Raw genomic sequence first — 14,687 nt, forward strand, 5'->3', positions numbered from 1 at the left:
TTCATACAGATGACACAATACTTTGAGACTGCAGTGACGCAGCATACTTCAGCTTTCTCTTTAGCCGACTAATTTTACGAAACAGTTGGATTAACTAAATAACCGGCATCCCAAGTTTACAACAAAATTCAACGATGAACTAATGGTCGTAACTCGACTCGTAAGTACGTATTATAAGCAGCGTTATGCTCACTTTCGATGGTAACACGAATGTACATTAACCGTCACTAGATCCCTTCCAGTCCCTCGATATCCGAACTACAGAGTACATACGTACATAAGATCCGTAAGTCGGTACGGCAAAACCTTCAGTCAAATCCAAATTCTTCCTTCGCCGACTGCAGCACCCGGTTAAATGAGAAAATCAGTCCTTTAGCTTAGACCAAACCATGTTGAATCTTACGACGTTAACAAACTCCCTCATACTGTACATACAACTAGTCGGTTAACTATCATACAGGCTCATCGTTTAGACTGATCTGTCAGAGACCGCACACTCGAGGCGGTAGACACCTCTCGTGGCTTCGCTCTGTCGCCCGCCCGCACATGGCCACGCCATTCGTGCCGCTATATTACGCTGCTTACTCAGCGTCTACTTTGTCTCGCTGACCAATCAGCGCATCGCAGCACTCTTGGGGGCGTAGCCCAGCGCCTACGGGCGATTCCATGCTTTGTGGCATCGGCTGTTGCATACCTGCAGCACGCTGAATCATTATCACGATTCTGACGAGCGCGCTTGCAGCTACTTTTTTCCACAGCTTTTTCCCTATCGGGTTTTCTGTTGGTTTTGTTGTGGCTTTATTGATTCTCAATAAAGGCGATTTGCCCCATTTTCCATGTGCTTCTGTGTCATATCTGACAGATCAGTTATAAATTTGGCTTTTCTTAATATTGCACAAGGGCCCTGCGCTGCCAACAGTGCCGACATATCAAAGGTCACCCTCCATCAACGATAAGATATCATAAAGGATTTTCACAAACTGGTTGAAAACTGACTTGTGAGAACCATTATCCAGTTGTAACATCTCTGCACAGAAAAACCCAGACAGTGAAATGAGGAGCTGTAATCTGGGCGCACAGCAAAGTAGAACTTAACATGTAGCCTTATTTGTCTACCGCTTTGACTAACCTGTTCCAGTTTGTTCCAGCGCAGTTGTAATGTATTTGTTTGGCGCTAGAGCGTTAAGTCAACTGTAACGGAACCTGCACAGCGTCAGGTTTGCAAATTTATAAATAAATTTGCAGATAAATTTGCAAAATTATCTATGGGAACGCAACAAAAATTAGTGCTATTATACTACCGTTAAAAGCTTCCTGGCAGCGTAAAAAGGCAAAGTACACATCGTCGTATATTCCGCCAGAATTAACAAAGCCCGGTATGGCGCGTGTTCTGCTTATTCAAATTAAAGGTAAGCGATCGGCAGTTCATCATGAACCCCATTGCTACTGCATCTTCGAGGATACCTACTGCATCGATCACAATCCGATTAATTGCACGTGTCGGCAAAGAGCAAGATCCGGGTAGAGGGTTTTTCGATACATCGGCCTGCTCCCATCACGGCGACCGGTTTGTGGCGTTCTCTACCATACTTGATGGGCCATAAAGTACGGGTAGTACATGTGTAACCCTTTTGGGTGCTTTACAGCATAAGCAGCTTCGTAAGTTCTACTTACCCTTTCGGTACGTGAACGATCGTAAAGCACAGTCAACCATAATTCAGATTTTGCTGTCTACGGAGTAAACTGTTTTTAGTTTCTAAATTATTGTGCGATGTAACATAGTTAAAAGCCTCCGTCAAAGGATGCAGGCCATACTTATCATCGTCATCTTCTGCGCTTTTTTTCCATCCAAGTAAAACCATGGAAATCCATTGACCTTTAGTCTGGCCGCGAAAAATCCCTTAAAACCGGCTGGGCAGCAACAATCACATCGCGCCTTGCAACCGGGACCGAACTAATTGCCATCTATGTTCATTGAAATGCAAAGCCGACACCAACAAGCGCCAAGCGGTGACCTTTTATCATCGACTTTCTCGGGCACGGCGGAATACGTATATGCAGAACGTTAACTGCTTCTGACCTGCTCATACTAAAGGAAGTTCCGCATACTTTAAACGTTTCGTTTCTTGGAGGGTAGAACACACATTCTTCCGGTTCTATGGCAAGAAATTATTTGGCGCCGTTTCGGCTTCGTCAAAACATGTGTACGTAAATTCTACCTGCCGCGGTCGGCAGAAAAGTGGCAGAACGTATATTTTTCAGCTCCGAGCGCGACATTTTACAGCTCCATAGACTACGTAGTCCAGACGTGGAAATACAACGTCATAAAACAGGGCTTACGTAACTCCACATGAAGAGGTCATCAGGAAAATGGCAAGTTATAGAGCCCTTTTTTACGCGAAATTCCACACGACCGACATACGTGGTCTACGGAAATATACAATGGCACATTCCAGGTAGAAAAACACATGTCCAGACGACAGCTTTCAGTCGACCGCGGCAGGCAAAAATCATATTCACGAATAGACAGAATCAGACTCATATCCAAGATAGCATATTTCCGGTGTTTACTGTTTTCAGTCAATTGCGGCACGTTTTTACTCGGCTAAGATTTGGAAATCACACTAATGATTATCGATTTTTTTCGGTACTTACTTTTAGAATTTTTTTAAGTAGCGTACACTAGCGCTGGCTAACAGTCATCTGAACTGGCTACTGGCGATAAGCATTAACTACTTACGGTAGAAATTACTCACTCATTGCTATAAACTGGAGCTACTAATGGTGAGATGGTGTCGTTGGTTTTTTGTGTACGAGCCAAATTTCATCTGTTACAGTTCCTTTGGGAAATTTTTTAATAACGGGTACTCCATTTAATTTTTTTCAACGGCTTCTTGTATCGAACTGGAGAAGGTTAATACCGCAGTATAAATGTTACTGATTGTGTCAGGCTTCATGGCTCATGCATTCGTACCGTACGCATTGCAGCTCCTACCTCGGAATTATTCAATCAAAATCCTTAGGGTTCACAACTGACACACTGACCACCAGCAACCCTTAGCTGGGAACTGGCGAAATTGTTACTGAGCCACCCTAAAACCGAAAAAAAGCGGTCGAGCGGATCCGCCCATTGACGCTTATTTCCTAAACGTGACGCTTAATACCAAGCTTTGCCAAAATTAAGCTTTGCCAAAATTAAGCTGGTTATTACCAGGCATGAACGTGATGCTTATGGGAGAAAATTAGCTAACGAAGGGTGAGCAAGAATCATCCGTCTGTGGCAGACTGCCACGCGGCTGATTGTAAGTATTTCTGGAATGATGGAGGCGTTAAAATTACTGTACAACTTGTATGGAGCTTTGCAATTGTACGGTTGCAGCGAGGTAGTACTGTACCCTTGACCTGATCTCATCGGGCGCAGGGAACGAACTACAGTAGCTTCGTGTTGCTGCCTCATTAATACCACATCCCACGAATTGACATTTGATCCATTATGATCGCTTTTCCAATCATCATTCTCACCGCCTTCTGCTGATGTTGGACAAAAAGTAAAGTAATGAAGATGCATTTAACGTGGCTTGGCGCACGAATAGAGGTCAACATTTGCAACTCTTTTCTCAATGGGCCTACGTGGTTTGAACTTTGAGGTGAATGGCTGTGGAGGAAATGAACGACCTCCATCACGTTCATATAGTTGTCACTTTCCAGAAATGCGGAAACGGGATCCCAAGAAGCAGCAGACACATCGCACTGTTGTGGCTGGTGCAGGTTGCCTCTCGCCTACAGTGGCAGCTGTCTCCTGTTGCCGGCAGCCAAACAACTCCGGATTCGGAAGGAGCATTATACGAGTATTATCACGCTTTTACAACCACGCTTTACACTTTTTCACCATGACTCCTCTAATACTTGTAGAAGTAGCCAGTTAACCAGTTAGTTAACGTTTTCGCGTTTTCTTGATAGTTTTTAGTAGGCGAAACAGAAGTTTTGCAGTTCATAATTTTTTTGGGCGGTGTCAAATTTCCAGTGCATGTGATGGTTTGATTAATTAACAAAAAGCTGCAGACTTGGTAAATTTGTCATAGAAAACAGCGGTGTCATTGATGCGAGCCCACATAATAACAATTCAGTCTCTTAGCACAGTACTGTAGGTAGACAGTTTCCCGGCTAGTGGCTCCATTGAAATGAAAACGTTGATTACCTGCCAGAGCAAAAATAGCCCAGCCGGAAATAAATTGCACAGCGCACGCCGCACGTGCAGATTATATCTCCGCTTTAAAGGTCGTCCCTCTATTGTGACTGTTGGTGGCAGTGTATCGGGTTTGTTATGGCGGGCTTCTTCGCTGCTTAGTGGCAATTTGCTCCTTTTGAGACTCGATTACTGCACGTTAAAGAGGCGACCAAAAATAAATTCTGCGCAGCAACCACGCGGCGTCGCCGAGCACCGGCAGCGCTCACTTTCCAGGGATGCCTCCAATGTGCGTCATGCAGCCGTTGGAGTGAAGGTGTCGCTGACAGATAAGTGGCAACCATGCGCGCATTCAATTACCGGGATGGCTGAACTGTGTGGGCCAAATGGCCTTGACCGGCACATAGTCACGGGAAGGTGGCTTGGGCACACAGGCAGCGGGCTGACGTCCCCCGCGCTCTGTTGAACTAGAGTGCATTGTCACTGGTTGACGGTCATCTGCCTAATGTGACACTTCAATGACCAGATATGCAATACACTGATCCTCACAACAGCTTACTGTTTTCTGCGGCTTCTTTAATTTTTTAAATTCTGAACGAGCTGATATATGTATGCTTATAAATAAGCTCGTTCTGCTTCATGCTTATATACAGAGTCGAAAGAAGAAAATACTTCGTCATATTAATTTTTTAAAAAGTGTAATCACATACTACTGTGCAAATACACTGATGACTTATCAATTCGCAACGGCAGAATATGTTTTGTACCACATGAACATCATGCGGCCAATTTTGATTACTTATTTACTGATAATTGCAATTACGCACACGGTGCCGTAGTGGGTTACGGCGAAGCGTCCCGCGCCAACGGAATTATAGATCATTCTCGTCATAAAATTCCCAGAAGATTGGCAAAGGTGCTAATGTAGACGGTGTCCTCGGGGGATACTCACAATGCGGATGTACGGATTCTGCCCCAACCCATGCCGGGCTCAATGCGTTTAACGTTCGTCCGGGGGCGTCGCGTAGCATACACCGGCCGGGCGCTAGGGCAAGGTGTGGGCTTCCGATTTGCAGTCCACTTCCTCTGATTATGTGCTCCTATGTCAGCTTTGCATCTATAATTTAGTACAGTCTATACCCTGAATGTATTTATAATGGGTTATTATTGCAACTCCTGATCCGGTCTCAATATGCCAGTTTTGTCCTGCAGAAGTAGATTCCCGGCATGGTCACAAACGACAGTGACTGCTAAGTGTGGCGACACACAGCAGACGTTGGCGTATAAATAAACCAAGGTTTTATGAAGCACATAATACTGTTTCTAATGCGGTGTTTTCTTTTGAAGTGACCATATGCATGGCTTTATCAGTACAGCACAATACTCTAAATGAGAGCTGAAATTTCTTCAGATTTATTATTTCTTCAAAATATTTTACATATTCGCGGTGATAATTGCGTGTTATGTAGCTGCAAACTTTATTTCATTTTTTATACGAGTACATTATTTGCTGTGAAATTTAGATTACCAGATCAATGATAGGTAAAATACGAAATTAAAGTCGGCAAAATATCCTGACCAAGAAATTCCAGTGCATATCTTTACAGATCACAGAGCAAACGTCCAATCGATATACACGTTACTAGCTGTTGTGCAGTATGACAAACATTCAGTAAAGGTTAAATCTATAACAATCATTATTATAGCAGAAATGTCACGCCGAATAATACACGGTATATGTAATCGGCGTCGTTATCCAAACTCGGGTTAATAATTTTAGATAATGAGAACTGTTGTCGTTATGTGAAGTGTGTGGGTTTAACGGCAAGCAACGAGGTGCATGGGGTATGGACTTTACTTCCGGGCATCAAGCGGATACCAAGCAAAGAGCAATACGGACACGTATATATATAACATCATAAAAGAGGCACGTAGTGCCCTAACAGCCATGCACAGAAAAACATCAAGGATGAAAACAGCAGAAGTTAACACATTTTGAGAACAGCAGTTACGGATTAGGTGGTGACGGGGATGGAGGGAGGGAAGGAAAATCTTCTACAGGCGAAACGGGCGAACTAATGGTAGCCGACTGGTGGTCAGCCGCTTTATATAGGCGAGTCCAGGTGGCCAGGGATGGGAGAGCGTTTGCTTTTCCCTGGCCAGGGGAGGAACTACTGACCAATGCGCGCGCGGTGGTCAGCGGATAACTCCGCCTTCATTATAAAGAGATTTCCCCAAAGAAATCTTAATCATAAAGTTTCCGTGTTCCTCCACAACAACTCCTTAATCGCCATTAGGCGACATATTACTAGTGCAATTGCGAATATTTGGGTTATTCCACGGGAAAATAAGGACAAAAATAGAGCAACATTAAAATTGCCGCAACGATATACGTATAAGCATATCATGTATACGTATATACAGTCGTCAACAATGTCATATTACGCGGAAGCGGTGAATGCGAGTATTTACCGCGCGCGGCCAGTTACACAATGCCCTTTGCCGCGGCCCGGCATTGCGGAAAAAGGGTAAACAGGCCTGACCTTTGGACTGTCAGTCACGCTAAGGAACGCTGTGGCGTTCCTGGCATACACAAGATGCGGCCGGATATCTACGTCGAACATGCTAGCGGCAACAATTACTAGGATGGCTTGTTTACACGGTCATTAACGAGTATCAGGATTCCCGGCAAACCGCTGTTTATCCAGGCTGCTGCCTGATCGCTGTTACCGACTGTCGTTCGCGGGGTGGGCGATTTATTAGCAATTTAACCATATTAACCTATCCAATGCCTCCTGAATTTGCAACCGGCAAAGCAGAACAAGGCCAGCGTATAATTATGGTCAATTTCTGTGGTGTCCTTATGGGAGATGCTTGAAAGTTGTGTACATAGTTATAGGTTGCTAGCATTGCATAATCGACGCCATTGATTTCCAATACGGTGAATGTGGTTACAAAACAGCAAACAACAAAGATTAAATATAACAAAGTGAGGGAGTTACGGATTTCTCGATCTGCGCCTTGTACATGTATTGTACACATTTATGTACAGTCAATTTTGTCTTTTTTCTCTACACTTTCTTCGCCACAGAAAGGTGTATTGTCAGCACATGCAATGTTGGCGTATACATGTTCCCGTGAAAAGGTCTATAATTAGCGCTTCCGTGACTGCACATAGCGCAAGGTGCTCCTTTTTCTTCATTCGATCCCACCGCGCACCGCGCCCATATACATACACGGATCACCGGGAAATTGGCCGGCTGTAGCACTGAGCTGGATCAGCGATGTAAAGGGAAAAAGGGAGAAGACTGTCTCAAGACTGCGCCATAGCAGCGGTGTAATACGATTCCCGTGGTGTATGTATTTAATACTGGTCCTACAGTCGCTATTTAACTGTGGATTCCTATATATTATTATACTACCCACCCGGCTGCTGCAGCTTTGTAGCTGCAAGCAGATGCAGAATTAAGCTGGATTCTGTAAGTAAAGTGTTCCCTGGCTGCAGTCAAGCGGGATTACTGCCAATCAATTTCCCATCGATCCGGCCAACACGGATTACATATTGACGTCACCGGGATGTATGCAGCCGTCAGGGCAACGGCGGCGGAAACAACACAGACTGGAAACCAATGATGCACGGCAGCTGCAGGGTTAATTTCAAAAGATGAATGAAATTACGTGAGATTCATGGACACAGTTTTTAAAAAACTTAGTTAACTTACTATGTCATATTTACATAATAAGGGCTTGGTAGATTATATCCGTACACTAGGACTAGTAAACTGTACCGGCACATTACGAGTACTTAAATTCCTAAATCTGCGTATGAAAACTGCAGAGAAATACAGAAACAAGTTCCCCACCATCCACTAATGTTCGTACGCTGTAGGCGGTGCTTGATCATACGCGGAATTGCGGATCGGCCGGGCTTTGTTTGGTTGCGTTGCACACGCAGCAGCGATGAGCCGCAACATTTCTAGAACAAAAAGGGCCTGCATCACTGCCACTCCACTGCTCGTTTTCCATTTACTCCGAAGAGTTTTCTCTAACAACGCACTCGATATCTATCTTCCTCTCTCTGCTACACAAACGCTGTGATGGCTATCGCGCTAGCTATGACCCGCATCGTGTACACTCCCGCCATCGTCCTCCTGTCGCTGTCAGCTGTATCCACTCGCTCCACCGGTGACCTCCTGGATATCTACCGCCAACAGCTGGACCATGATCTGCGCTGGGATGATAATGTGGACGGTTCGTACGACATCGACACCATCCGGACCAAATTCCGCACGGTCAGCAACGGTTTAGGCTGGATTATGACCTCAACACCGTTGTCCACTCGGAACGCCGTCAAGAACATCCACCAAGAGATGCCGCTATACCAGTTCTATAACCACCACACCCAGCAAGTCACATCCACTACAGACGCGCCAGAGGTGGAGATTGTTCTGGGCAAGGAAGACGATGAAGATGACAACGAAGAAACGGACAATGGTAATGACAGTGATAACGACAGTGGTGACAGCGACGAGGACAATGAAGACACTGACGATGAGGTGACCACCAAGACCACGCCCGCGACCACGGAAGCAACTACCCCGCCGCACTTGGTCATCCAACCTGGCCGCGCCATCGACACCGCACCCGCCCGCCTCGCCCACAACTCCGCTCACCTTCCGGCGCCCACGTATGACCTGGCCAAATGCACCGATGTCGAAGATCACCAAACCGAGCAGGCGGTAACCCACCTGGCCGTCCCCATCACCGTGGGCGTGGTGGGCTCGCTGTGTTTTGCTGGAGTCATTGCCTTCTTTCTCCAGCGCCGAGCCCGTGGCCGGAAAGCCAGTTTTGACGAGGAGCACGGCTACGGTTACGGCTATGGGATAAGTCAGCCCATTCCTTCTCGAAAGCCCAGCAAAGGCTTGACCTTGGACCTAACCAATGACCGCCTCTTGGCCAAATCGGCCGAAACCTACCATTACCAGCAGCAACGCCGCAGCATGATATCGTCCTCAGGATCGTCCAGCCGCTCGGGAAGTTTGATGCACGGCCGTGTGCCGGAACACTCCGATTACGACACCGAGGAGGAGGAGGCCGATGAGGGCGTGGCCACGCAGTACGGCGACTATACGGTGTTCGAGTGTCCAGGATTGGCGGCGCCTGGTGAATTCGAAGTGGTCAATCCGTTGTTTGCCGATCAGAACGAGAGTGTTATTGAAGTCGTCAGCAGTGAGGATTGAATTAACGCGCCCGCGATCGATATGGATGTCTTTTGTACATGCATTTGGTAAGTCTCGATGTTTGTTTTCCCGCCAAATTCAAAACCGAGATGCGGGTTGCGTAATGCGTAGTCTGATATATTTCATTATTCTCTTTTTGACTGGGCCAAAAAGGGAAAGCATTAGCCGAAATATGGTACACACGACCGATGCGCGGCACGCTCGAGTTGGGTCATTGCATTTCCGATTGGCAAAAGTGCATACATATATGAAGAGAGAAAGCGACGGTTATGCGCGGTGTGTGATTTGGCCGGGATAATATTCCCTTTCATGTCGGACAACAGTACATTCACTTTGGCCCGGCAACTGTATGTGTACAGACATGATTGCAATGTGGAGCACACTGCTAAGGGAAATCAATAGATATCCATTCCCATTCACAGTCACAGTCAGCTTGATCAAGCAGCCGCAGCAGCAATTTTCCAAGAAATACACATCTTGCGGCCTGATCCCGCTCGACCGGCTATTGCACAACCACACTGCGCGCGCTACACAATCGTCTTTTAATCGAGCATGTCCGTAATTTCTTTTCCCAGCTCCGCCCGAGAAGGAAATGGAGACCGACCTGCTTTTCCACCCATCCATCCATCCATCCATTGCTCGCTCGCGCAGTCCCAATCTTGCAAACACAAAGCGCTATTCAGGCCAACCGTTGCCAGAGATTTGTCAGGGCGGAGCAGATGCAAGCCAGCGTTATTTAAAGCATCTTCAGATCTTTTCTTGACAGGTCTTTCACAATCCGTCTAAATGGCAACGGAGGCAAAATGGTGACCTTTGCGCCTAGCACAGCAGTAGTTGAGTATGACAAGAGTGTCACCCATTGATACAGTTATCCCAGTCGCCGATATTAGATACTCAGACAATTGCGATTCAGCGCAGTTGCATCTAAGCCGACCTTCCACTTTACAGTTGGCAAGTACAGCTACTTTCGATGGTCATTAAATCATAATATACGTATATTATCTTTTAATCGAATTTTAAGTCATAATCTTTTGCTCCAAACGACGCACAGCGTGAGCCCGTCTTCGGCGTAAATGGTAGCCGCACTGTCGTATGACCACCGAAATAATCGACCACAGATTTAATCGGTTTGATAAAGACGTCGGCACTTAGTCGAATTGGCTGCCGCAAGCACAGGTCATCGAATTAACCTTAGCAAATTGAATTATTGTGTGACTGCTCAACACACCCATCAGATTAATTATAAGATTATAGATTATTATACAATTATGAATCAAATTGTCGCAAGTTACAGAACTGGCGATTATTGACCTTTTTAAATTTAATTGTTTGCTTTTACAGAGTGCCTGATTAAGCTGTGAAACCTGGAATTCCCGTTGTATTATTATACGTTGAACAAGTGATGCCGGCGGAGCGCAAAACAATGCAGTGCGTCAGCGCGCTTGATTGGGGAGGACGAGCAGGGCAACGGTTCCCACGGGACACGCCTGGCCGTCAGGGACTGTACATGTTGATGGGCCCATCAGGGCCCCGCACTGCCGTGGCCAGCCGGATCATTTCCCCTTCCTGACCCCGTGGCCAGGGAAAATTCCTCCGCAGACATTAAAACATTGTCTCGCCTAGCACAACATAATATACCATGCAATGCTAATACTTTTTCTATGAGGCTTGTAAACTCTTTCGATGCAGTATTAATGCGCCGCTTTCGCTGTCTGAAATTGTATTACGGCTCAGTGCTATGCAAAATGTACAATCACTGTTGAATAAAGATGTTGAATTGGGAACTTTCCTGCTAAGCGGGCCAACGTTGGCATTGATCGCGGAATGACGATGATCCTGGGTAATTCTTCGTAAAGTGGGAGACGATCAGTCAACAGGATCTGCGCACCGATAGACGCCGTGTCGTATTTATTGATAGACGTTTGTGCATGAATTAGTGGCTGGAGCTTTACGTGTCAGAGATACGCGCAGTAAAAACCCGGATCTTGGCGGATGCGGCTAAGTGGCGCCGGGGATACTTGATCATGCGCCGGTGCACCGCGCAGAGGCATCCTGCTTGAGGCACTGATCATTGAGAGATCAGTTTAGCGCCGGCGAAGTGCAATGCCGTGTGTGTTTATGCGTCATAGCTGGCAATTAGCAGCTGGTATCTGCGTCGGTGCAACATACGACTTCATGGATATTGGATGACGAGGTGCGTTGCACCGGTAAACAGGTTAATTTACCGACAGGAATCGATACATTCATAAAACAATAAGCAAGACGCTGACTCATGCTGCAATGTACTGTATATTTACCTGATTTATAACCATCCGTCATTAAATTATAAAAATAGTCGGATCAGTCAAGAGTGAATTAAAACAGTACGGGCAAACGTACGAAGGAAAAGTAATTGACTAAGAAAGAGGAAACCAGCGCTATCTGCCACACCTGTCACTTCCTTCATCTTTTTATAAGTGGCACACCGGGCAACTTAGCCAATTGACCGACCACCGACTGCGTCATTCCACTGTTTACCGGAACCCGGCATGATTCCTTCGTAGTTCTGTCAATCTTGCACTTTTTACAATAGTTATCTGCAACAATATTTACGGAAAATATTACAAGACTCGTGCTCCACTCTTCGACTAGACTTCCTTTTCATCCAATGCATAACGCGTGTTAACCTGAATTTCAGGACAACTGCTCGGCCGCAGCAAATGCATCTTCATTAATATTTGTGTCGACCCGGGTCAGAATGATGATTGGATGAGTGAGCATAACTGAACAAATGTCAATTTGTGCGATGCAGTGTTAATGAGGCCGCATCAGAACGTCGCAGGAGTTCGTTCGCTGCGCCGGTTGATCAGGTCAAGGCCAGCTGCCCTGCTGTAACCGTACAAAGCCCTGTAATTTACGCCTCCATAAAAGACATCAGCTGCATTGAAAGTCTGCCACTGACGCATACGGACGTTTTGTTCTTTCAACGCTCCTTTTTGGTGTTCTCCAGGGCATCACCTTCACGCCAGCTAACAACCGCTTTGCGGACGAAGTATGACATTAATTAATGAAAAAGCGTCACGTTTAGGACATGAACGGTAATACAATAACCGGGCGAGGTTCGCTGCTTTTTCTATTACCGCTTAAAGGTTAAGGCTTCCCGATTATTGCCCGTTAATTTTTCTTCTTGCGGAAGTGATAATGGGACTGTCCGGCACCGAGCGCTGCGCTTTTTACTAACGCAGGATATTGTTCCTTCCAATAAACAGCTCCAGCTATTGCTATATTTCCCATCCACAGCCAGCGTATTCTTATTACGGTAAGCGTGGATGGGGCCGGTTACGCAACGGCTCCGTATGTGTGCGTGATAGGACGTCAACGACGGCCCACAGTACGGCTCACTGGCGTGACTACCGGCCCAAAGGTCACTCCTGTTTACCCTTTCACAACGCTTCCAACGTGGCTTAAAGCATTGCGTATACCCAGTACAGTAGATAAGTAGTCGTCTGTTTCAAACATAATGGAGGTAATGCAGATTGAATGCAGTGTACATTGTACTGGGGCAGTTTTTACTCAAGTTTATTTTGTGCCGTTTTCTGGTGGAATAACTCAAATAACCCTGCACTTGACAAATAACACTACCTGCCTGCCTCAAATAACACAGTAGTGTAAATTTGTTCTTAATTTTTAGTACACGTTTGATTTACTTGTTCTTGAGATTCGATATGCAGCAAACGAAACTTAACCAAATGACCATAAGCACAAATATTTGTGTGTGCAAGCAGCTCATGATCAAATTAATGGTCGACACTACTGCAAGTCAGAAGACCCATTACAAGCCATTTTAAGCAATGTCGTATTACGTTAAAATGCTTACTGTTTGTCACCCTTTACACACAGCATGTATCATGAGCTTTTAAACTTAGCCCAGTTTAAAAACTATCAGTATAGTATACATGCACTTTAATTTGGGCAACATGCGCACCTGCCCATTAGTCGCACGGTTTGGCCCAAATGATGCTGTTGTTGTTGGATACAGGCATAAAATGATTCAGCAAACGGATAAATAAGTACGAGTACAGAGTATAACCGGCACGTGCGAGATGCGTCTAGATCTATTTTCAGTTAAAATCCTTCTAATTGTCTGCCGGATACCGTGTGATTTGTGTAGTTGTCGCAATGGCTACTAAAGCATATTCCTGCCGCTATGATTGTCTTTGGTAGAAACGCGTTTCGATTATTTCCATCCTTCAGTAGTGCTTGCACGTGAGTATTCCCCTATTCTTTTTTGCTTATAACATGACCCAAGATGTCGTCTCTGAGGGGCGCGAATTTAAAGAATCACCGCGGCCCGTCGTGTCATTGAACTGTGTTTCCATTACATTCGAGAACGAGAGAATTTATGTGATAACCTGTATAAAACCACGCTATGTTGTGGTAACGTTGAGCGCACAAGCACTTCAATATTCCAAATTAGATACTACTCTGGTAAATACTACTACATACTACAAAGTATTCTGGTAATTACAGAACCGACAATTAGCGCAGGATATCTACCCTTCGAAAGGCGAATAAAGTACTCGTCTCACTACAGTATTTGAATCCTCCTGACAACAACAAAGAAAACACCAGAAAAACACTGTCATGGCGCGGTAATTATCGCTCGATTACTAAATGCGATGGGGTTCCACTCTGTTGCACGGATCACTGCACGTTGTACGTTGCACGTTGCACATTTCCTACCAGGGCAAATAGTTCGGAATTAACCATCGGCAGGACGCCGCACATCATCGGCACATGCATCATCCTCACAGGCTTCATTGATGTTGCAATTTAGCAATATCTATATTTAAAGCAGATGTACCTACCTCAGGCTACCTGCATAATCGTATTTCATAATAATATCACTTACCGCATATATGCATTTAGCGCACCATATTTTTTCAGTCGTTCTGAATATTACAAAACTGTAGTTTTTTACTGGTGTAATCGTTGTAGTACTTTGCGAAATATCACACATTAAGGATATAATTAACAGGTGCGCAAACTGTGTATTGTGCACAGTCCCTTCTCATGTTAACTGGGACAAATTTCTTTATCTGATTGTACAACATTTACTGAGTCGTGCTCGTTGATGTGCATATTGAAAAATAAATAACGGTGCGCAAATTAGTGTTGTTCAAACCGGCTAAAGCATTTCGCTACGTTGACCTAGCAGGTCGGTTTCTCCGACGAAATTTACTTTTTCTCCGTTAGAAAGTAAAATGAAACCGTTACAAGTA

General features: G+C 45.3%; 1 protein-coding gene across 2 annotated transcripts; it reads left to right on the forward strand.

Annotated features, from left to right (window-relative positions):
• The first annotated feature begins 7,516 nt into the window (after window positions 1-7,516).
• Window positions 7,517-11,203, forward strand: LOC129590478 (uncharacterized). Of its 2 annotated transcripts, none has more exons than XM_055485732.1 (3): window positions 7,517-7,864; window positions 8,076-9,473; window positions 10,768-11,203. In XM_055485732.1, the coding sequence occupies exon 2, from the start codon at window positions 8,284-8,286 to the stop codon at window positions 9,424-9,426; it is 1,143 nt and encodes a 380-aa protein (XP_055341707.1). In that variant the 5' UTR covers window positions 7,517-7,864; window positions 8,076-8,283; the 3' UTR covers window positions 9,427-9,473; window positions 10,768-11,203. The 2 variants fall into 2 exon arrangements, with proteins under 2 accessions (XP_055341707.1, XP_055341709.1); XM_055485734.1 differs by having other exon boundaries at window positions 7,802-7,836.
• The last annotated feature ends 3,484 nt before the right edge of the window (window positions 11,204-14,687 follow it).

The sequence above is a fragment of the Paramacrobiotus metropolitanus genome, unplaced genomic scaffold (assembly GCF_019649055.1).
Source record: "Paramacrobiotus metropolitanus isolate TYO unplaced genomic scaffold, Prichtersi_v1.0 Parri_scaffold0000040, whole genome shotgun sequence".
Classification (NCBI taxonomy): domain Eukaryota; kingdom Metazoa; phylum Tardigrada; class Eutardigrada; order Parachela; family Macrobiotidae; genus Paramacrobiotus; species Paramacrobiotus metropolitanus.